At 42.0% G+C, this 24,048-nt stretch overlaps 1 protein-coding gene across 1 annotated transcript; it reads left to right on the forward strand.

Moving 5' to 3' along the window:
* Positions 1-161: 161 nt before the first annotated feature.
* On the forward strand, positions 162-23,349 carry efcc1 (EF-hand and coiled-coil domain containing 1). The gene is made up of 8 exons (XM_080890806.1): positions 162-992; positions 2,410-2,825; positions 18,386-18,534; positions 18,986-19,121; positions 19,502-19,658; positions 21,713-21,871; positions 22,351-22,420; positions 22,582-23,349. The coding sequence occupies exons 1-8, from the start codon at positions 315-317 to the stop codon at positions 22,713-22,715; spliced, it is 1,899 nt and encodes a 632-aa protein (XP_080746932.1). The 5' UTR covers positions 162-314; the 3' UTR covers positions 22,716-23,349.
* Positions 23,350-24,048: the final 699 nt, after the last annotated feature.

Here is a 24,048-nt window from a genome sequence, read left to right on the forward strand (position 1 = left end):
TCTAACCCAAGTGAATGAGAAAAGTTTACACACCTGGTGCCAATTACAGTCAGACGCACGGCAGTTGGAGGCCGTTATAATACGCGGAGTGTTGGAGCTGCATTGCTGAGCGCTGTTTGGGACCCCTTGTTGTGGATTTTGGGGGCAGTGCTAAATTCAAATCTGCTCGAGCTCAACACACGCCTCGTTTCGAGCTGCGCCACTGTGCTCCAGGTTTTCGCGCAGAGCGAGAAACGAAACGCACACGGGATGCTGCGAGGAGAAACACAGCAACTCCAGTTCAGTTCGAGGAAATATGACTTTGCTCAGTAGAAATGATGGATGCGATAGACTCCGTTGATCCATACAGCCGACCAGCGCGCAGGACACAATGGATAGTCAGCACCCTGGCTTACCATTACGGACTGGACCGGGGAGTGGAGAACGAGATTATTGTTTTGGCCACCGGGTTGGATCAGTATCTGCAGGAGATTTTCCACCACATGGACTATCAAGGTGCAGGCAAAATCCCCGTGGAGGAGTTTAACATCCTGTGTGAAGTTTTGGGACTGGACAAAGACTCGGAGGACACAGAATGCGTCGACGTTTTAGACAATTTGCCCAGCGAACTCACTTTCAGACAGTTCCACGCCAAACTGTGCGGGTATTTCAGCACTAAGGCTGGCTGCCAGTATGAGAACGGCCGGCTGCTGGTCGGGATGGACAGCGAGCACATAGAGACTCAGATCCGCTTGAGGAGCCCGCTGAAGCGCCGAGAGAAGCTGTTGTCTGTGGGAGCGAGCAGCGGCCCCTCTCCTCTCCCGGAGGGGCGGCACGCCTCCGGCTGCAGGCTTGGCTCCTGCACCCGGGAGTGCTACGAGGAGATCGTGGCCCTGGAGGAAGCGGAGGATCGAATAGCCAAACTGGAGGATGAGAATGCGAGTTTGAGGGAGTTGATCGAGGACATGCGAGCCGCACTTCAGAGCAGTGATGCCCGCTGTTTGGCTCTGCAGGTGAGAAGCGGGATTTTAAATACTCTGTCTGTCCATATAGTGTAATTTTTAGGATGTAATATCTTTCACTTGGATCTTCCAAGCCCATAAAAATATGCAATATGCGTCCATAGGCCTTTTGTAAAAGAACAGGAGTGCTGCTGGGGCCCAAGCTTTACTGAGGGGACCAACGCTAGGAAGTAGTTATTCGTGACTTTGAAATTGTTAATACATAATTTCTAACAACTAATTACTGACAAGAAAGCAGATCCCATTTTTCTGGTTTCTCCTGCAGGAAATATGAACATGTCTCCTGTGGTCTCACTCCCCAGAAAACCCCCCAAAAGCCACAGACTCAGCCCCCTTCGTTACTTTGGACAATTTCATTCATTAGGAACAGTGACCAGTAAATGTCGACTGAGTCCTAAATTGTGAGTTTGTTTCCTGGCCGGTGTTGTGGATGGGTCCATTGTCAGACTTTATGAATTAGCACCAGCTAAGACACATGTTGTTTCAGCTTTACAGGCTTGTTTGCACAGGGCTTATGAGGACTTGGCAGGGCTGGAGAAAGGGTTCATATTCAGATGGTCATAGGAGGGGTTCAATCTGGACCTCCTAACAGGTTCAAGCAGCTCCTCTGCAGTTGTAAGCATTCATAAGGTTTTAATGAAAAGCAAAATACATTAGCATTAAACTAAAATGTCTGCTAGACGAAGTTAAAAAGCTAGTCAAGTTTAAAATAAATTCATTTATATTTATAGAGTACCACTTCACAGCAACAGTTGTCACTGTTTAAATTGTAAAGACCCTACAACATTAGAGAGAGAACTGCAATGATCAGACGATCCATAACCAGAGGTTTAAACAACTGTTTAACAGGAAGAGACCTCCTTCAAAAAAATCAGTCAGGGATGGGGAACACTCTGCCACAGGGGAAAAGAGACCAACTTGGCAACCTATAGCTTATACAATTTCACATCTCATTTATTCATTAAGAAATGAATTCAAGCTTAGCAACCCTTTATAAAGGGTGAGAAACTCATAAACAGCTGTCAACAAATCACGATGAGATGTAATCCTGATACTAGTTTTCAAGAGAAACATTACATTCCTGGTTTTTATTTTGATATGTGCCAGTTAAAATGTTTGTTTATTGGTACAGGGATTGGGGAGACTTGGAACAACAATTTCCAAAACCCACATATTTCATATTCTGATAGCACATACAGCACAAGAGCAAGTTGGTTTTAGATATATGATTGCTGACACCTTAACACCAAGAGATGTTTTTCACAGCCTCGCAGCCCAAAGGAGTTATTCATTTTCGCAATCTATTAAAACAACACTTCTTTATGGTTTCCTACAAATGCAAGACCTGCTTAGTCATGTTTTAGTAAGTTATGGGAATATCTCAGTTATTTCATTTGTTTCGATTCAGGTCGGACTGTGGAAAAGCCACTCCAAACACAAAGCAGACGAAGGCTGTTTTGTCGCTCACCAGAAGCAAGCCATGCAGAAAAAAATGGCCAACACCAACCTGAAAAGCTTACAGAACATAATCCACGAAATAGAGCTGCTGCGTAGCTCGCAAGATCGGCAGGTGGAGGAAGCCATGCGTTGTAATCAGAGACTGGAGCAGGAACTGTGGAGCTCTAAAGAGACTGTGGCTGCGTTGGAGGACTGCAACAGGGCACTGAAGAGGGAGCAGGTGGCCATGAGAAGGAAGGTGGAGGAGGCCCGACAGGCGCTGCTCAGCGGGCTGGGTAAAGTGAAGGAACTGGAGGCAAAGGCAAATCATGTATCAGCACTGCAGAGACACATCCTTCAGCTGGAATCAGAGCTCCTCTACTACAGGTGAAAACTCTCAGCTTCACATGTAGCATTTAAGTCTGAGCAAACAGCAGTATTTTAATGTTTGGGTTGGAGTATAGAATTTTGTCAAGACTCGATCCTGCACCATGTTGACTGAACTACTATTGGTTTTATATTAACTACTTATTGTAGTGATAGCAGTTGCTTGGAACAGTTAACTTACTTTCTGACGTACTGTTATTCCCAAACACTAGTTCTATTTTTTACCAGAACGCAGTCTTCAGTCTGTAAAAAAACATCTTAATGACATTTATTCCTTTATAAAACATTTGCCGCATCTTTAATTTCTCATATCCTGCATTTACATTTTCTTGGTGGCCTGTTTCTTTGTCATTGCTTCAGTTCTTGGCAGTCATTAGAACAGGGGAAGCAAAAACATAAGGTCTGAGTTTGCTTCTACAATGGCTAACTGCATTCATGCATACCCCTCATTAGATTTACCTGCACAATGCAGTTTTGCTCATTGTGGTTCCATCACATACAAAACCTTCACAGATTCTTAATAGATGGAAAGAAAAAAAACTCAGTTGTGTTTGTAGTCTGTGTCATTTATTTGGAAAAGTTTTCTTTAATGGCAGTCCACTGTTTAAAAAACAAAACAAAAGAAAACACACAATGTATTCGAGTTACAGAAGTTTTTTTTTTCCCCATCTTTTTGAAATGACATTAGTGATGAAGAAAATTAGTAGCATAGCTCACAAGCTGGCAAGCACATCCACCAGGAGATTGGAGAAGCAGTTTCACCATGGTTGGCGTCACCAATTGGTACAAGTTTATTAGATTTATTGTGGAGGGTAAACTGATGATTATCATACAAACATAAATATATTTCCAGAAAATCTGCCAAAACAAAAATGCATGTCATTTAATGCATTGTTGTTCTGAGCTGGATGGTCAAGATTTAACAGCTGGTCAAATTCTCTTGGTTTTTTTAACTAGAAATGACTCAGTGTATCTTTGTACCTTTACATAAAGATGTGGGGTGATGACACTACATGTTTATAGAGAGAGCGCGTAGACTAGACATAAGCCTTTCTGCTAGGTTCAACCAGCTGTTAAACCCCCAGCATAGCAAGTGTCATGAGAAGCAAGGGCTTGTTTTGGCACGTTATTGCATTAGAAAGGCCTTTGTGGCGAGAATCAACCATAACGAATTATAATTCCTCCTACAGTAGGTTGAAATGACTCTATTTACCTCTGGCTTCATGCCTGGAAAGCTCTCCCATGCTATTTATAAAGGCTTGATGTGGCCTTACTATTCCAATTTTCAGTCTTGTTGTGTTTGAGTTTATTGAATGAGGCTTCGTGTGTGGCAGGTCAGTCTTGCCTGAGCTCCACTACTGTTGGGAACTATTCATTTTGGTGGAAGTAAGGGTGTAATTGCACTTTTAAAGTACAAAGCCTTTGGTTTAATGTTTATCTCTGGGTCTGTTGTCCCCACTGCAACCATGTAATCAAGTCTGCAGGTCTGGCAGATGTCTCTAAATGCTTGTAATGTCTACATAATGCTGCTATTATAGCGTCATGGACAACCAGAGCTGTATGATTAAAGTCTTCACTCCTACCTGCATAAATAGGTAAAATCACTTTTAGCAGCCAAGGTGCCCTTCCTTTTTTAACCCTAAACACTGCTAATATATGCACACTGTGTTTCAAAGGCTTTTCACTGCCCCTCCATTGATGCCCTAATGGCGAATAATTCAATAACACAAAGGCGAGAGAGAGTTCCATTGAGTAGGAGCCTGAACAGACTGACCGTTCTCATCAATCTTTGTTCACTTCTTTCACTCTGCTCCCACATGAGCAATAGCACATAGGCACCCCCAACCTATGGAACTTAGCAACCAAGCCCCTATTCTCAACGAAAGCCTCAAAGCTTGCTCGCTCACAATATATCCAAGGACACAGTAAGAAGAAACATGTGAGAACTTTCTGGTGCTCTTTTATGTCTTTCATCAAAATGATGTTTCTTTAAAATAAAATCATGATTCTTTCAATTTGCTGTCTGAAATATCACAGATGATATGTTTTGACAGGCAAAATAGGTCTTTGAAATGATTGACTATAACTTTATCCCCATGGCTTATTTCTAAAATGCTGTGACAAGTAATAAGATTATCTCTGACGCTGCTGGATTTTCAGAGATTCTGCTACAGAGCCGTAGGAAAGGTACAGCAGAAGCAATTTAGAACCAGATAATCACACATCCTTATGATGATGAATCCTTATAGTGTTCACCTTAACTTGACAGGGCAACAACTGATTTTTTTTAGACTGCTTTGAGTTTGAAGAAAGCTTATAAAGATGAGGATATTTGAGGAGATTTTACTATGAGAAACTTCTCATAGTAAGATGGGTTTACAGTCTGATCAGCTGAAAGGGTTGATCAGCCATATTTTGTATAATAAGCAGGAAATTTACCTGAGAAAATGTAAAACGCACATCCTTCTAAGCATTAATCCACCAATTTTTTTAAAAAAAACGTTTGACCAACTAAGACTACCAGCTTTCCACAGTCAAAGATAATAAGTAATAATAAATTGTTCCACTAATTCATCAATTCTTCATCCTTGATTGACTCTGCACATTCTTTTTACATACTAATTACACCTGTGTTTATTTACTTTTATCAGAATTTGCTGCCATTCCTTTAGGCAGCGTTCTGGAGGAAGTCCTTAATAGAGAAATGAGCTAAAATAAATACACCATTTCAGTAGTTTAACAATTTTTTTTTTTTTTTTTGTCATGTCAGTTTTGGTTTTTTTTTGGGGGGGGGGGGGCGTTGTTGTTGGGTTTTACAATGACTGTGATTGTTTTTTTCCTAGAAAATGGTAGAAATATACTAATGAATAGTCACTGGCCAGTTATAGATTTAAAACCAATAGGGCATGCTTGATGGCATCTCTTTCAAAACCACTACGTTTATAATGGACCTTATTATAAGTGTGGTAAAATCAAACCAGAAATAGCTGCTTGTTATTATCAGTGATGACAATTACCAAAGAAATCTGTTTTCTTTCAGTTTTCTACCAAAAGCCATTAAAAAAATTGCTGCTCTCAAAAATACTTGTGATTATATTAAAGTTACTGTCTAGCTTTAGAACAATGGCATGAAACCAAGTGCAAGTTAGCTTAGCAAAGGGTAACCAGTGTACACAGAGGGAAATATCTAAAAAAACATTATTTTGTTTTAATATTATAATATAGATACTATTTTAATACAATAAACATATATTAGTACAATAAACATCAACAATGTCGTAAGCTTACTGCTAGCTGTTTAATGCTAACAATCTGTGGGAAACACAGCAACATATTAGCCAATACGTTACATTTTGTTTTGCATGGTATGCTGAGCTTAGTTATCTCTTGGGTACTTGGGGTGGCTGTAGCTCAGGTGGCAGAGCAGGTCAGCCACTAATCAGAAGGTCGGTGGTTCGATCCCAGGCTGCATCCTGGCTGCATGCCAAATATCCTTGGGCAAGATACTAACCAGTTTGCCTACTGGTGGTGGTCAGAGGGCCCGGTGGCGCCTGTGTCCGGCAGCCTCGCCTCTGTCAGTGCACCCCAGGGCAGCTGTGGCTACAATGTAGCTTGCTATTGCCAGTGTGTGAATGTGTGTGTGAATGGGTGAATGACTGAATGTAGTGTAAAGCACTTTGGGGTCCTATGGACTAGAAAAGTGCTATACAAATGCAGGCCACTTACCATTTATGCAGTGAATGGTCATGAGAGCGAATACCAGTCTTTCTAATATTATCCATGGTAACGAAGCCAATACGCATTTCAGAAAAAGTAGCCTTTTCCTTTATTAGGCTTTCTTATAACTTTTCCTTCATGTGTTCTTTTTTTTAGCATTCAGTGATATACAAGTTTCTTTTCTAGAAAAATCCCTTCTCAACTTTCCATCAGTATCCCAGCAGAGGTCCAATGTGCTCATCGTTACGTGGGTGTTGTTGCATAACATGTCTGCCATTACTTTGGATTGAATGCGAGAACAGAGCAGAGGCTGAGATTCAAGTGGGAACCACACCCTCAGGAGGACTTGATCAAGCACATCTCTGGAGAAGTCTTGGTGCAGCTGCAATGATATAAATTTGTTACTTTTGGTTCAGTTTGTGCTCTTTAGTTCCAGGAGTCAAACTGAGCTTAAATCAGTCACTGCAGTGTGTAGAGCTCTGTGGGCCAGACATACTAGACAATGGGAAGCACAGCGAGAGGAACAAAATGAGATGAGGGGGGGGAGGAAAGCTTACCATCTGGAGGAAGAAGCAAACACTCAGCTGTTTGTTCATGAAATGACGGACACTTTTGCAAGGGACGAAAGTGAGAGGGACAGATGTGTTCATTAGTTTCGAGTCCCAGAGAAAAGACATGAAGCAGAGAGTGCAAATAAGTCATTAAAAGTGAACTTTGGCTGCTTTTTATTCAAAACTTCTTGACCTTTAATAGTCATGTAGATCCAGGTGTCTCACTTTATAAAGTCCAGGGATTTCTAGCAAGCATACCAAGCACATGCGTACTACATGTGCAAGTTTAAAACTCACTCACTTTCATTTGCTGGCTTCTTCTAACCTCAGGCCATCTGAAGCCAGGCCCCAAGGGAGGCATAATCTCCTGGCCCTTTCATGCTCTCTGTATGGTGCCTGAGAGCAGAAAGAAGAGGAGGGTCTAGCATACCATTTATCTGCCTCAGCTCTAGAGCTGCAACATTGTGGGGAGCAGGTGCTGCCATGGCTTTCCTACCCTTTAAATAATGTGGAAAACACACTTGGGGATGTCTGGGACCTGTGGCATTCTGCTGTTGCTATCTCGCTGTAGTTCTTGAGCAGCCTTCAAAGCCCCACACTGCCAAGTGGACTCATTTTCACGCTGAAGTGCTGCCCTGTTCTCTCTGGTTTGGAGGTATGCTGACATCAGCAGAAAAACATGGCACACAAAATATCTTATAGGCGTGCACCACCCACCCTCACTGGACTTCTCTCCCTTTAAAATTTCCCTCTGCTTTTAATACCGTCGTTTGTTTGACTTTAGAGGTTTCTTTGCACTTTGCTTGCTAAGGAAAGTTTAACCACCCTCTGTAAATGTTACAGCCATTAGTTTTTGGATTAAGTTCTCAGCTAGAGCAAAACAATAATCTGATCCCTAGAAGTGCTTTATTTGTATCCCAGAAACCAGCACATTGTTGGGCAGCCCAAGAGGACTTGATTAATAACCGTCAGCTATGTAAACAAAGCCCCCTCGCCTTTCCCTGTCAAGCTGCAGGGCATCGACAACTGACAAACTTCAAGTGCAAGCTCAGGTTTACAGTGTGCCCTCAGTTTTAACCTGCAGGGAAAGCGGACTGTCATTGACTGATGACACCTGAAAAAGGGAAACTGCTCTCGTGGGAGTGGAGGCAGGTCGACGATGATGGGGGAGGGGAGGTTATGTTGATGAAAAGTTCACTTCAGCGCCATGCTGTAATAAACACAGGGAGGACTCTGGGTGTCCTGGCTCTAACAACAAGCAGCTGGACTACCTCCCACCAGCCGAAAGAATGGCTTTCAGCTTTTGCTAATACAGTGCAGGATGCTATTAATTACAAAAGTCATGACATAGCACAGTAAAACTCTTTGTGTGTGTGTGTGTGTGTGTGTGTGTGTGTGTGTGTGTGTGTGTGTGTGTGTGTGTGTGTGTGTGTGTGTCTTTAGGGATCAATGATAATTAGGGTATATTATATTCCAACAAAAGAGCATTTTTCGCTGTCAATATCAAATCAATAATACATGTAGCTCTATAAATGCATTTGTTGCTCCTGGCACATACATGTACTTTATTGAATTTCCCACATTAACATTATGAGCTCGTTCCAGGTCTAAATTTCATTTTGGCTAGAGATCAACCAGAAAGTGCTTTTTGATACATGAATCTGGTAAAAGAGAGTGAGAAGGAGAAATTGATCAGCCTCTCTATCGGTCCCGCTTGTAGAGTACTTCCTCCAAAATGATAAAGTCTGTTTTAAGTTTCCAGCAGATGTACATGACTAAATTCTGCCTTGATTCTCCAGCTGATTTATACCATACCCACGACCTCAGTTTGTTTCTGTTTTCTCCTTTTTTCTTATGAAGTGACAAAAAAGCTATTCTTAAAGGGGACATGTGCCCCAGATTTTTGTCCTTCTAGAGCAGCTTTGTGTGATTGATAGTTCAAATTAATCCTTATTGTGTTTTACTGGGCCTTGGTACAGGCCCTCAATTCATCCTCTGTCTGCAACACACCACTTTCCACTCCATTTAAGCCAACTTTCATTTGACTCGCTGCCTCTTATAAACCTACATTTTGAACAGCAAGTGGGAGAGGTGTCTTGGTTTGACATGAATGTAGGTTGCCATGCACTGTCAGTTTGGACATTTGCTTCCTGCTGTTGGGTACCGGTGCAGTAGTAAATGGTCAGCCTTTTCACTGCCAAGAACATACTGTAGATTCGTTTAGTTATAGTAAACAACAGTAATGCTTTTTGAAATTGTTACTGACCATCTCTGCAAATGACTGCCAGCCCAATAATATTTCTTAAGATGAAATAAATATATGAGGTGAAATTATTTTTTCAAACACTGGAATTTCCCCACATGCAATACTGTTCACACATCTTGAGCACGTTACCACTTATTGTTTTTTATTTTACTAGGAAAATTTTTACTAGCAAAATACATCAGTATTTGGTATGACCACCTTTATTCATCAATACAGCCTGAACTCTATTGCTAGCTTTATAGATGCCTGTAGACACTCTCTCCTGACCTCCTCCAGACATACTGATGACGATGATTTGAACCAAAAATTTCAAATATGAGTTCATTACGCTATAAAATTGGTTACAGCTTATTTTCAGTCCAGTCCTTGTGCAGTTTTGTATACCTCAGCTCTTCTCTTTGTTTCTTAACTGTCACTGAGACCACAGTGAGGCTTCAGTGAACAGTAGATGGATCAACCAAAGGGCCAAATGTGTCTCTCGGTTCCTATATCAGGTGTTTGTAGCTACTTCTTACAGACAAGACTTTTGGATATTGTTCATCTACTGTAGATAGTTTTTGTTTGTTTGTTTTTTAGTGCTGATTCTTCTTCTTGGCCTTCTACTGTTATCCACACTGGATTCTTATAAGGACGGTGCACACCATATTGAGAGATTCCAAATTTTCAACTAATAGCTCTTTGAGAATCTCCTTGTTGGTCCAAACCATGTTCTTTCTGTCTAACTGTGTTGTCTTTGGCATGTTTTATTGATTCACCTAAAGAAATGGAAACAAATGATGTGTTTTGTGACAGGCTATTAACAGTTTTCTTAGATACAACACTGATTCATCCTTTGACTTTGTTACCTTTTTATGTTTTAATGATGGACAGATCAGTGTTAAGTGGCTTAACAAAACAGAAGTAAAAAAACAACAACATTGTACCTCACCATTTTCAGAGCAATTGACTGAAATGAGTGAAAAACGGTGTCAAAAGAAAAACAATGAAACAGCTTCAGAAAGTCTGGAGAAGTACTGCTTAAGAAAAAAATCCCAATAAAGTCTGAAGAAATAAAAAAAAAAAAAATGCCTCAAAACCTTCGCACAGTGCTGTATAATAAAATCTGCAGCATCTTTTTTTTCCTTCTCTGCCTCTCAACAAAACACATTAATAGTTATTTTTCATTTTGGCAGGTCAGACACATCCATGCTGGCCGATTGACAAGAATAATTGCTGATCAAATTTTGACTATGTCTGCTGCATCCCACAGACTAACCACTATCTGGGACGTCTGCCTGGACTCCTTTCAGGTGTCTCTACTCATCCAGTTGGAATTCCCACATTCAGCACTGCCACCACCAAACACTGTCAAAACATGTGATGGAAGCTTTCTTTAAACAGAATAAATCGCCTGAAAAGGCACACGTAGATGCAGATGCAAACTAAGTGAAGTAAACAAAAGTTGGGGAAACAGAGAAGAGGGACAGGCGAACAGTCAGGACACAGCAGACAACCTCAATGTTGGGAAACAAGGCAGTAACCTCCAGAGTTGAAAATGAAGCTACTATGGCAGTACTATTATTTATTTATGTATGTATGTATGTATGTGTGTGTGTGTGTGTGTGTATATATATATATATATATATATATATATATATATATATATATATATATATATATATATATATATATATATATATATATATATATATATATATATATATATATATATATATATATATATATATATATATATGGGGGAGATATCATCACCCGAGATTGGGTACATAGCCCCAAGTGCGATAGGAGAAGGATCGTTGAGTGCGAGAGGAACTGACCTGAAAAATAGAATCATGGCCAAGCTTGAAACCTGGATCCCCCGTAGCCGGTTACCAAGATTACGTGAAGTACCCTCAGAAGGTCTGCTAGATGATGTTAATGCAGCACTACGGGCAATACCTACAACCACGAGTACCGACACTAACAAGCTCATCTACAATACGGCAACAGTGATCAGTGAGATGCTTGGCTACAAGTTGAACAGCGACAAGGGGCAGTACCCTCCATGGAGAAGGAGGCTAGAGGGCAAGATCAAAGTAGCACGGAGGGAGGTTAGCCAACTAACGGAGTTGCAGAAAGGTGCGACAAATAAGGTGCCTAAGAAATACAGCAAGCTGTCCATACCTGAGGCCTTGGAAACTGCCAAGCAAAGACTCACAGCCTTGGCCAGCCGCTTGAGGAGGTACACCAGAGAGATAGAAGGCAGGAGAATAAACCAGCTGTTCTCCACAGAACCAGCAAAGGTGTACTCTCAGTGGCAAGGGAACAATAAGAGAACAGCACCACCAAGGCTGGAGACGGAGCAATACTGGAAGAGCATATGGGAGAAGGATGCAACCCATAACGGCAATGCTCAGTGGCTAGAGGATCTGAGGGCAGACCACAGCGACCTCCCTGAACAGGGTCCAGTAACCATCACAGTGGCAGATATCCAAGAAAGGGTCTCCAGTATGAAGAGTTGGACAGCCCGACATGGTTCACGCCTACTGGCTGAAGAAGCTGACTGCACTCCACGAGCGTCTGGCAGCACAAATGAACCAGCTGCTAGTTAACGAGAGACACCCGGAATGGCTAACTGAAGGCCGGACGGTCCTGATCCCCAAGGACCCCAAGAAGGGACCGGTCCCCTCCAACTACCGACCAATAACCTGCCTCAGTACTACATGGAAGCTCCTGTCAGGCATCATATCGGCTAAGATGAACAGGCACATGGGTCAATACATGAGCGGGACACAGAAAGGAATTGGCAAGAATACCAGAGGCGCAAAACACCAGCTACTGGTAGACAGAACAATCAGCCGAGACTGCAAGACCAGACTGACCAACCTGTGCACTGCCTGGATTGATTACAAGAAGGCCTATGACTCAATGCCCCACAGCTGGATACTGGAATGCCTAGAATTGTACAAGATCAATGGGACCCTAAGAGCCTTCATCAGGAACTCAATGGGGATGTGGCGTACAACACTAGAGGCCAACTCCAAGCCCATAGCACAAGTCACCATCAAGTGCGGGATCTACCAAGGAGATGCTCTGTCCCCACTGCTGTTCTGCATAGGCCTGAACCCCCTCAGTGAGATCATTAACAAGACTGGCTACGGATACCGACTACGGAACGGAGCAGTTGTCAGCCACCTCCTGTACATGGATGACATCAAGCTGTATGCCAAGAGTGAACGAGACATCGATTCACTGATCCACACTACCAGGCTATACAGCAATGACATTGGAATGTCGTTCGGACTGGAGAAGTGTAGTCGGATGGTAACAAAGAGAGGGAAGGTAGTCAGAACTGAGGGGATTGAACTACCAGAAGGCAACATTGCAGACATAGAGGACAGTTACAAGTACCTGGGGATCCCGCAGGCGAATGGGAACCATGAAGAGGCCGCTAGAAAAGCTGCAACCACCAAGTACCTGCAGAGGGTCAGGCAAGTCCTGAGGAGTCAGCTGAATGGTAAGAACAAGATCCGGGCCATCAACACGTACGCCCTGCCCGTGATCAGGTACCCTGCTGGGGTAATAGGCTGGCCAAAGGAGGAGATAGAAGCCACTGACATAAAGACAAGAAAGCTCCTTACCATGCATGGAGGGTTTCACCCCAAATCCAGCACCCTGAGGCTGTACGCTAAGCGGAAGGAAGGGGGCCGGGGACTGGTGAGTGTCAGCACCACAGTCCAGGATGAGACAACGAACATCCAAGAATACATTGGGAAGATGGCCCCAACTGACCGAGTGCTCAGTGAATACCTCAGGCAGCAGAAACCCAAGAAAGAGGAGGGAGACGAGGAACCATCATGGAAGGACAGGCCCCTGCACGGTATGTACCACCGGCAGATAGAGGAGGTGGCTGATATCCAGAAATCCTACCAGTGGCTGGACAAAGCTGGACTGAAAGACAGCACAGAAGCACTAATCATGGCAGCACAAGAACAAGCTCTGAGCACAAGATCCATAGAGGCTGGGGTCTATCACACCAGGCAAGACCCCAGGTGCAGGCTGTGTAAAGATGCCCCAGAGACAATCCAGCACATAACAGCAGGGTGCAAGATGCTAGCAGGCAAGGCATACATGGAACGCCATAACCAAGTGGCCGGCATAGTGTACAGGAACATCTGTGCCGAGTATAACCTGGAAGTCCCGAGGTCAAAATGGGAGATGCCCCCAAGGGTGGTGGAGAATGACCGAGCTAAGATCCTGTGGGACTTCCAGATACAGACGGACAAAATGGTGGTGGCTAACCAACCGGACATAGTGGTGGTAGACAAACAGAAGAAGACGGCCGTAGTGATCGATGTAGCGGTTCCGAATGACAGCAATATCAGGAAGAAGGAACACGAGAAGCTGGAGAAATACCAAGGGCTCAGAGAAGAGCTCGAGAGGATGTGGAGGGTGAAGGTAACGGTGGTCCCCGTGGTAATCGGAGCACTAGGTGCGGTGACTCCCAAGCTAGGCGAGTGGCTCCAGCAGATCCCGGGAACAACATCGGAGATCTCTGTCCAGAAGAGCGCAGTCCTGGGAACAGCTAAGATACTGCGCAGGACCCTCAAGCTCCCAGGCCTCTGGTAGAGGACCCGAGCTTGAAGGATAAACCGCCCGCAGGGGCGTGCTGGATGTATGTGTGTGTGTATATATGTATATATATATATGTGTGTATGTGTGTGTGTGTATATATATATATATATATATATGTGTGTGTGTATATATATATATTAGGGGTGCAACGATACTCATATCGATATTGAACCGTTCGATACAGTGCTTTCGGTTCGGTACGCATATGTATCGAACAATACAAAATTTGTAATTTATTTTATCAACTTTCCTTCTGACGATGCTGTCTGTGTTGAGCGCTCAGTGAATCTGCGTTCGACTACTCCGCCTAGGCTGCACTGTTGAGCGCAGATCCACTGAGCGCTCAACACAGACAGCATCGTCAGAAGGAAGAGCGCAGGGCAAGCCAGCGAGACAGAAGTTAAGCTCTCCTTGCAACATGGCAAACTGAACCTCCCCCACCCTCATTCAGATCTGGCGTTTGGAATTATTTTGGTTTTCATGTGACGTATGACCCTGAAGGTAAGCGTGTCATGGACTAAAGTATAAGCATGTATGTTGGATGTGCCACGCAATGCTCAATTACATGGGTGGGAACTAGTGTTAGCGCAGTTAGCTCGTTAACGTGTTGGCCGTCTAGCTCCACGCACGGGGCGATCAGGGGTAGCTCGTTAAAGGAGATTCGCCGTGTTGTGGCGTTAACGTCATTTCAACGAGATTAACGCTGACAGCACTAGTGGGAACACAACGAATATGACTGCACATTTACGCCGACATCATTCTAGTGGAAAGACAAAAACAACAAGCATGCTACTAACTTTAGCCGAGTCATTTAGACAGCCGTTAGCACATGATTCTCCTTATGGGGACCTGATATGTTTAATATTGTGGCGAGCTCAGACAAGGTGGAGACGGAGGTGTCGTTTGGTCTTGCTTCCCGTGAGCTAGCCAGGGAGCACAGCCGTTTATTGACATCTGCAGAAGAACACTGCCGCTAGCTAACTGCTCAGCGCGGCAACCGCACAGCAACAACAACAACACCACACAGGGCGCCCTCTGACCCCGGAAGGACACACTGTCGCAGCGAGAGGGCGTCACCCGTCACTATGGCAACATAAACAAAACATAACTGCCCTGACCCGCTACAATATGCTGCTGAGAATATAGCCCAGAATATATAGTATAGTATAGCTTTTATTTTGGAAAGAGCCATTTCTCTGTAATAAACTCTCTTTTCCAAAGATGAGTGATTCCTCAATCAGATACAGGGCTTGCAAAATCGCTAGCCCGACGTCCCGGGGCTAGCGATTTTTCCAGTCAGGCTACCAAAATCTATCTCTGCCCTGCCCGTCGGGCTATTGTAGGAAGGAAAAATATATGTCAATGCTTTTGCATTCTTTCGGAAATGTAGCTGGGTAATTATGTCATTGGCATCGATGAGCCACTGTCAATATGTGACATATTGAAATCGCGTTTGAATTTGCGCTTGTTTTTTGCTTTCACTTTGCAATCGCGCGAACTGTGTATAGAGAGCGACAGCACTGATTGGTGAGTGATGATAATTTGTGCACCAATTCCTCTGACATCGTCTTATCAATCGTTAGCTTACTATGCAAACATGACAAGTGAAACCTCCCGCAGCAAGCTTAAACATGTGAGAGGTTGATCGCGCAGAGAATCGCTGACCGTTATGTGAGTGCGCGTGTAAAAGCAGCAGGATATATATTTCAGTTCTGCTGAGCCAAATAAGACAGGTCAGGGTGAAGAAGTGACAGCCAAAGAAAAGCTTACCACAAAACGGAAAAGTTATGACAAATCAGACTATAAGGCAAAAAGAAAGTGCAGCTTTATGGTTTCATGGACAAAATAATTTCTGTGGCTGCAATATGACGAGCTAAATAACCAGGGCTGCACATAAGTGGTCCGCAGGTGCGCATTCGCTGTCAAAATAAAAAACGCGCACAAGATAAGTTGCAACACGTGTTTGCGTACATAAGATTTTCTGGAGGAGGACAGACATTTGTTTAGAACTCTTAAAGATGTCGAAGAAGCTCCTTTAAGCAATTACTTTGGTGTTCCTCCACCTCCAAAGAAATGTCAGAAGGAGTCCGAACCACAAAAGAAGCGCGTATTCTCGGAAAAGTGGTTGCAGGAGGTGAGCTGGCTTCAAACAAATGATGAACGCACAGAGATGTGGTGCAGAATGTGCCGTGAAAATCCCACTCTAGTGGACAAAAACAGTTCTTTTTATATGGACGCAAACGCGCGCTGCAACTTCTTATCTGGTGCGCGTCTTTTATTTTGACAGCGAATGCGCACATGCGGACCACTTATGTGCACCCGTGTAAATAACATAATGTTCTGCCGGGTGTGTTGTTGGCTTTCTCTCGATTTCTGAGTCGACAAGCGCCTTTGTTACTGGGACCAGTCATTTTAAGAAAGCCCCCATTAGAACCCATGAGAAATGCAAGAAATGCATTTTTGCTCAGTCTGCAATATCTTTCAGTTCATAGAAATTTCTGTTCAATTAGAACCAAGTATTTGAGTTGATGATTGTAATTTTTATACAATGTTGTAATTTGTTTTTCAACAATTTTTTGATTAATGTTTTGTTTCCTTTACAATATTATACTTTAATGTATAATATTATAAAGGAAACAAAACATCAATCAAAAAATTGCTCTCTTTTTTATTCGGGCTACTTAAATTTATTTTGGGCTACCAAAAACTGAAGAGCCCCTGCCCAAAGGGCTACCAGGGATTTTGAAATTTTGAGAGCCCTGAGATATATTTATTTTTTTAATTACTTTTGTTTCAGCAACAATAAATTTAAAAACTGTACTTTTGAGTTAAAATATATATTTATAATTTTAATAAATGACAAATTAAAAAGGCATGAACATTTTTTTTGTATCGAAAAAATATCAAACCGTGACACCAAAGTATCAAACCAAACCGTGAATTTTGTGTATCGTTGCACCCCTAATTTATTTATATATATATATATATATATATATATATATATATATATATATATATATATATATATATATATATATATATAAAAATTTTTTTTTTTTTAGTAACTCAATTCAGATAGAGTGTAGGGTGTCTCCTTTTTATTGACAAATGTCCTCACAAGCAGTTGCAGCTAGCTGCCTGTTAAGCCTTACTTCCACTAGTATCAGTATCACTATGTTACTTAGTTACTTAAATAGGAGATATTGATGTCGGTGCATGTTATATGGGTAGTTTGTGGATGCAGCCTGCTAGCTGACTATATTAACATCAAAGTCCTGATCCTGCGGCTGTGGCCTACTGTTAGCCTCCCTTTAACCGTTGCCAATTAAAGTGCAATCAGTCACATGAAGCCTGTATTTGAAAAAGCCTTCCACCGTTTTGCTTAAGAGTCCGAGTGTCTCCACAGCAACCAGTTGAATTTTGTGTGTGTTCTTGTCTGTGCTGGTGTGACTACAGCTGCTCCTTCTTTCTTCCAACGTGGCGCCCTCTATAACTTAATAAACACGACTCTCTGATTGATTGCCTGAAATCTTGCTAAAGTTAACAAGTGACTTCAGTGGTTTCTCTCCAGTGTTGCACAAAGCTAGAGTAATCCACAGATGCAGAGCATAATGTCATCTTACAGCAGGGTTTGCCTTGTGCCAACAGGATATAAGCATGAGTTCTCTGTGACTCTTAAAAAAATTAATTGTTTTTTCAGAGAGTTAGGCTGCTGAAACTCTTTCCGAGATTTTCTCTCTGCTTTTTTTTTCTTGGGCAAGACATCATCATCTGGAAACACTTATTCTGTGATTTATGAAGGCCCCCTATCGGATTTCCCCCAACACAAAAGAGCAGACAGCAGAAGAAGCCTAGAAAATTCAAACCATTACAGAACGATTGATCCGCCCAAACTCAGCCTCAGTCTTTTTTTTTTTTCAGGAGGGAATGTTTGAATGTGATCATGACATGAGGAAATATGTGAAATATACACTAAAGGTCTTACACATCTTCTCCTCTGCAGATCAAAAGAAACGTTGCACTTAAAAGTCTTGCATGCTTTACCTCACATCTTGCAAACTCCTGCTAACTCCTGCACACTTAGAGTGGCTCTCTACCACTGACCCACTTTACTGTAAAAATGCCTTAAAGATACAATGTCTGGCTTCAATTACCCCACCCAGATTTGGCGTACAGCATCACAGGCCTCCATAAAATTATCATGGCGGTTGTAGATGTGGCGTAATACACACTCCCTTGTGTTACATGATATGTTCTCTTTGATGTTGGCAATTGGTTTGGACGGAACTTTTCTCATCTGTGCAAATGTGACGAGCGGTTTTAGCCCCTTTGGCCACTGTCAGCTTACATGCAGCAGCACATGTGACTATATTTGCAAAAAAAAATGCTGAACTCGCAGCGCTTTCTTTCAGGTCAGAAGTGTCGAAACTACAACTCCCAGGCAGCACCAGTGCAGAGCAGCAGCTGAGTGTCAGCAGCAGGCCAGGACAGAGATGCTGCCTGGATACCCAGCACGACCGCTGTTCCCCGACAGGATGTGCTGTAACGACTCCAGACAAGAGTAAGACAATATTGAATATTAAAGTACAGAATGTTTTTTCTGATACTAGCCACTCATGTATGAGCTTCAATGCAAGTCTAAGCAAAATAAATACTGAGCTTGCAGGTAAGGTAATACTTACCCCATTTTGAAGTGGTCATCATATTCATTAAATATGCTTATACACGCCTATGTTGTTTTGAGGCAACAAACTACACCACATTTTAATTCACTTGTACCTGTAGCACCAACTAACATATATATTTATACTGGAAGCTTAACTCTGCAATATTAGAGAGAGAACCCTCACAGTCTACTGCTGGCAGGTACTTGCTAAGAGTGGGGGGGGCACTGTACAATTAATTTTTGTTAATGAAGACCTCTGGCTAATACCCTTTGCAATGATCGCAATAACAGTTGGTGATGATGATGATGATGATGATAACAATTATGTACTGTATGTATTGTCCAGTGGAGGAGCAGCTGTTTCGGTCAGTGGAGGGCCAGGCAGCCTCTGACGAAGAAGATGACAAGTGGACTGGAGATCAACAGAGACAAGTGGATGAGGTGAAGAGGATCTTAGCCAGGCTATCCTGCTGTGGGGAAAGGTATTGCATGTTCATGTTATCATAAAATATATCATATATCTGATTGCAGGAATAAGTTAGATTATGGAAGTCTTAATCTGTTACCTCAGTAAACATTGCTAGTCACTACTTTCTATTCATCATGAATGAATGATTTTCTGTTTGGTTCTATTTAAATTAAACAGACAGTTAAAACAACATCATAGTTATATTGTAATTGACAGTAAATGCTCCTCTGGAGTTTTCAGGAAAATCCAACCTTATTCAATCATGGCAATGCTAAAAAAAAAAAGGTCCACAATCCAAAAGGTGATGTCACAGTGTCCATGTCCGTCTCTTGTATACAGTTTGTGGGTCGGTCTGACTGACTTTCCATCTTCTATTATATGTTCCTTAATAAGGTGCGAGGACAAGGCATTCAAAAAGTTAATGTCTAATTTCGGGAGCTCGAGAAGCGAAGAGAGCTGCAGTGCTGTGTTGGAGCTCCTTGAGAGAGTGACCAGGTTGCATAAGCAGCTGGAGCTGAAGGAAAGCCAGGCTGAGATAAACATGGACCAGGTACAACCCAACTCTGTCATTCCTCACCCTAGGGTGGGTTTCTGTGGTGCCACCTGCCCTCTGTTGGATCTATTTCTATGAAAGGTTCTGTTATTGATATTGTTCTGCTTGCCTTCAATCCCAAGCCTTTTTGTGGCTCTGCACGGTGTGAAACTAGATTAGAGATGACTGCTAAAGGTTCTTCTGAAAGTGGAGGTCTTCATAGGCTAAACCACAGCTAATGCTACAATCCTTCAACTTAAGATAAGATAACCTTTATTAGTCCCACACGTGGGAAATTTGTTCCACCTAACCAAACCACCAGGCCGTCCCACACACAGACACGCCTCCCTCTTTCTGGGTGTGGGTGTGTTTGCAGCTGTTTGCCACTGGAGCCGACCACAGAAACACTCCCCTCTTTGTTGCTCCATGACACTTAAAAAAATATAATGAATTTAAAGCCCTCTCGTCACAGTCGAGTGGTATTTTCACAACACAGGAAGACAGGCAGAAGGGGAACCGTGATGTAATGTGTTCCCAGAACATCTCAGCACTCAGAGAGGAAAAGTTCAAACCAAACAAAGTCCTGACAGCGAGGCTTTGTTTATGAGCAGGATGTGTGGGGTGAGACCTTTGTCCTTCAATACACCATGACGTAAAGGTGCACTGCAGGGACTAACATTTCTTACAGAAACCTACAAAAATGGGTTGAATTTTAATGTATTTACAGTTACAGTTGTAGGATAAAGACATGCTGTGGAAGAGAGCCAGAGATTAATAGCAAGTATGATCCAATGCAGAGAAGTGTATTAGCACATAGTGAGTGAGAAAGGTGGCTGAAGAAGAAATGCTAAAGCCTAATCTTGAAAGTAGAGATAGTGTCTGTCTCCTGAATCCAAACTGAAAGCTGGTTCCATAGAAAACTGAATGCTCTGCCTCCCATTCTACTTTTAAATACTGTAAAGTGCTGTAATGGGGTGAAATGGTACTATAAGGTCATTATTGGACCTGATTATTCAAGACCTTGTATGTGAGGAGCAAGATTTTTAATTCAATTTAACAGGAAGCCAATGAAGGGAAGCCAATACATGAGAAATCTGCTCTCTCTTTCTAGTCCCTGTCAGGACTCTTGCTGCAGCATTTTGGATTAGCTGAAGGCTTTTCAGTGAGTTTTTTGGACATCCTGATAATAATGAATTACAGTCGTCCAGCCTGGAAGTAATAAATGCATGAACTAGTTTTTTCAGCGTCACTCTGAGACAGGATATTTCTAATTTTAGAGATGTTGCGCAAATGGAAGAACGCAGTCTTACATATTTGTTTAATATGTGCATTGAAGGACATGTCCTGGTCAAAAACGACTCCAAGGTTCCTCACAGCGTTACTGGAGGCCAAGGTAATGCCATCCAGAGTAAGAATCTGGTTAGATACCATATTTCTAAGATTTTCAGGGCCGAGTACAATAACCTCAGTTTGATCTGAATTAAGAAGCAGAAATTTAGCGGCCATCCAGGTCTTTATGTCTTTAAGACATTCCTGCAGTTTAACTAATTGGTGTGTGTTATCTGGCTTCATGCACAGATAGAGCTGGGTGTCATCAGCAAAGCAGTGTAAATGTATGCTATGTCTTCTAATGATGCTGCCTAAGGGAAGCACGTATAATGTAAACAGAATTGGTCCTAGCACTGAACCCTGTGGAACTCCATAATTAACCTTAGTTCTTTGTTAGTTTTGGACATAATTAATTAAGTACAAAACCAACAAAGAAGTGGTCTCACATCTTGTGGATCAAAAGCACTGGAGGTCTACAGACCTAAAATAAAAAGTTGTTAGTTAGCCTCATTGTTGTACTGGGTGACATGTTCATTCATTACTTGTAATATATAATAATTTTAACTGCAATTTTTCCATTCGTTGTCTTGCCATTGAAAATGCTTTAATACCAAATCAGTGTTAATGAAAGTCCTTATATTTAAGGATGTCTTCAAAGACCAGATGTTCTTCTAAGATGAACTCACAATGTGATTCTTGATTCTGATGCCAGGAGTAACTGGTTCTTGTGCCATGTCTTCCAGATGAAGGACTCCCTGATGCAGGAGCTGCAGCAGAAGGCTGAGGAGACTGAGCTGCTTCAGATGGAGCTGCAGATGCTGGAGACAGAGAGGGTCCGTCTGTCTCTGGTGGAGGAGAAGCTCGTGGACATCCTGCAGCTTCTCCAGCAGCTCAGAGACCTGGTTAGTCACAAGGTTTTGGTTTTTTAATTGTTGAGATAAATTTAGAAAGGACGTTTTGACTTTGTAAGGATATTCAAATATTTTTAATTCATTTTAAGGCAGGAAAATCTTGCAAACAAGCATTCAATCCATCATGTGAACTGAATTTCAAAGTAATGAAAATCATTTGCAGGGTTGATAGTTGAGAGATATCCACTGATGGCGCACTGGAATTAATTTGTTCTGTTCAGATATCAAATAGGAAAACAAACAGAAAGCATTTTCCTTGCTACAGGCAAATTCTCCACATGGACATTAACTTGGGAATGTTTTCAAAATAAAAGGCAGCTTTGTGCTGTTGAGGTTTTTATACATTCTTTTGTGTTTGCACTATCCCTTGTCAAACATATGTGAAAGCTTTGCAGTTACAAGATGCAGTTTTCTCATGAAAGTGGCTGTTAAGCACCTGATTCTGTCATCTGGCTCTCTGCTGATTTCAGAACGTCTCACGGAGGTCTCTCGGGAAAATCTTGCTCAGCACTCTGGAGTCTTGCAGCGACCCGCAGCACGGTTAGTAGACCTCACACACCCAATGAAATCAATACAACTCTTGTGACATGAAACCATGAAAATTTACAGTTACTTGTGGGAGGGAGTTAAATGGAAATAAACTGAATGGCCTGTCATGTGACTTCCTCAGAAATATCACATCTGTTCTGTTTTTAACACAGGCAAGGCCCATATTCTGGAGGTGCTCAATGCCCTCTATCATGAACTTACTGCTTGTGAGATTCTGTCTTCTGGTAGACCTTTGGAAAAGACACACAGTCAGCAGTCTCTTGATGCCCTCATCATCTCCTGCTAAACAAGACTGCCTCCTGCTGGCCTCGGAAAATGCAAGCGTCTTTTTGGAGGACACTGAAAGCTCAATAGTTTTGATATATGAAGCTGATTGATGTGTATAGTGTATTATATTATGGCGATTATAAGCCTCTTGCCCTGTATCTATAAAGGGATGTTAATCTAGAATTATTGTAGCAAAGAGCTTTATTACATATAACTGAAATACATGCTCACAGATTTTTTTAAAAGCTTCTATTGCACATAAACTTTCAGGATGCAAAAAAAAAAAATTGTTTCATTTGAACTTTTTCACAAAAGATACGTAAATGTGAAAATTCAGAAGTGAGTTTAACTTTAACAGGACATAGTACTCAACCTCTGCTGGTCAACCTCAACCTCTGACATAACCATTCCACATCTGCTTTTTAAGATGAAATAAGCTGAAAAGATGATAGGCTACACAAACTGTAGAGAAATATGCAATCTACAGTGTATTTTACCATCTCAGGAGACCACACATGCTTTTATTTTGCAGCCCTTAGGATGCCTCCGTGTTGGGAGATAATGTGGGATCATTAGCCACTTTGTATCTAACTGTGTTGACATGGTCATCTGCGACTATTAAGCAATAAATAAAAATTTGGATAGAAAATGTATTTCTGCTCAACTTACTCAAGTTCCTCTTACTCACTTTTTGAACACAACACAGTCTTCATCAGCATTACTAATCACCTGACAAATTGTACAGAGCTAATGCCACTGGTTGTCTTCTAGCTGCTGACAACACATCCTTATCCTGCCACATCTTAAAGCTGTATCTCATGAGCGCACTATTTAATCTGGAATTCACCATCTTTACCTCTTCTACTGAAATCATTTTAAATATTTCTTGTAACATCAACTATTAGTAGCCTACATACAATCATAGACTGTATAACAAAAACAAGCTATCAACAACTTATTTTGGCAAACTTTATTTTCTAAGAAGTAAATAATACTCACCATACCACTTTTGATTAAAAGGGAATAAGATTTTTCATTCAGGCTCATATTTATTGTGCTCTCAAGTAACAGTGGTGAGTGATGCACAAGTTAACTGTTGAGTATGAGAACAAAATTTGGTGAATAAAATGCACTCTGCTAAATTTTTTTACATTTCACTATTTAAAGGATTTTGTAGCCTACTCTAAAACTAACCAACAACCTGGTCAGTGACATAATTTTTAACGCAGTTTAAAAAAATAACTGGAAGGTCAACAGAAATGAAACAACTAGGGGTGGGCGGATCGATCCAAATATGGATAGTATGGATAACAACTCTAGCATTGGTATCGGATCGATACTAGCACGATTGG

The sequence above is a fragment of the Rhamphochromis sp. 'chilingali' genome (assembly GCF_963969265.1).
Source record: "Rhamphochromis sp. 'chilingali' genome assembly, chromosome: 9".
Taxonomy (NCBI): Eukaryota; Metazoa; Chordata; class Actinopteri; order Cichliformes; family Cichlidae; genus Rhamphochromis; species Rhamphochromis sp. 'chilingali'.

Excerpts from the sequence above, each read along its gene's own strand:
- efcc1 (XM_080890806.1), top strand. The coding sequence starts at position 315 with ATGATGGATGCGATAGACTCCGTTGATCCATACAGCCGACCAGCGCGC. Across the intron at positions 2,826-18,385 it reads TCAGAGCTCCTCTACTACAG|GTCAGAAGTGTCGAAACTAC; the intron begins GTGAAAACTCTC and ends GCTTTCTTTCAG. Across the intron at positions 21,872-22,350 it reads TCCAGCAGCTCAGAGACCTG|AACGTCTCACGGAGGTCTCT; the intron begins GTTAGTCACAAG and ends TGCTGATTTCAG.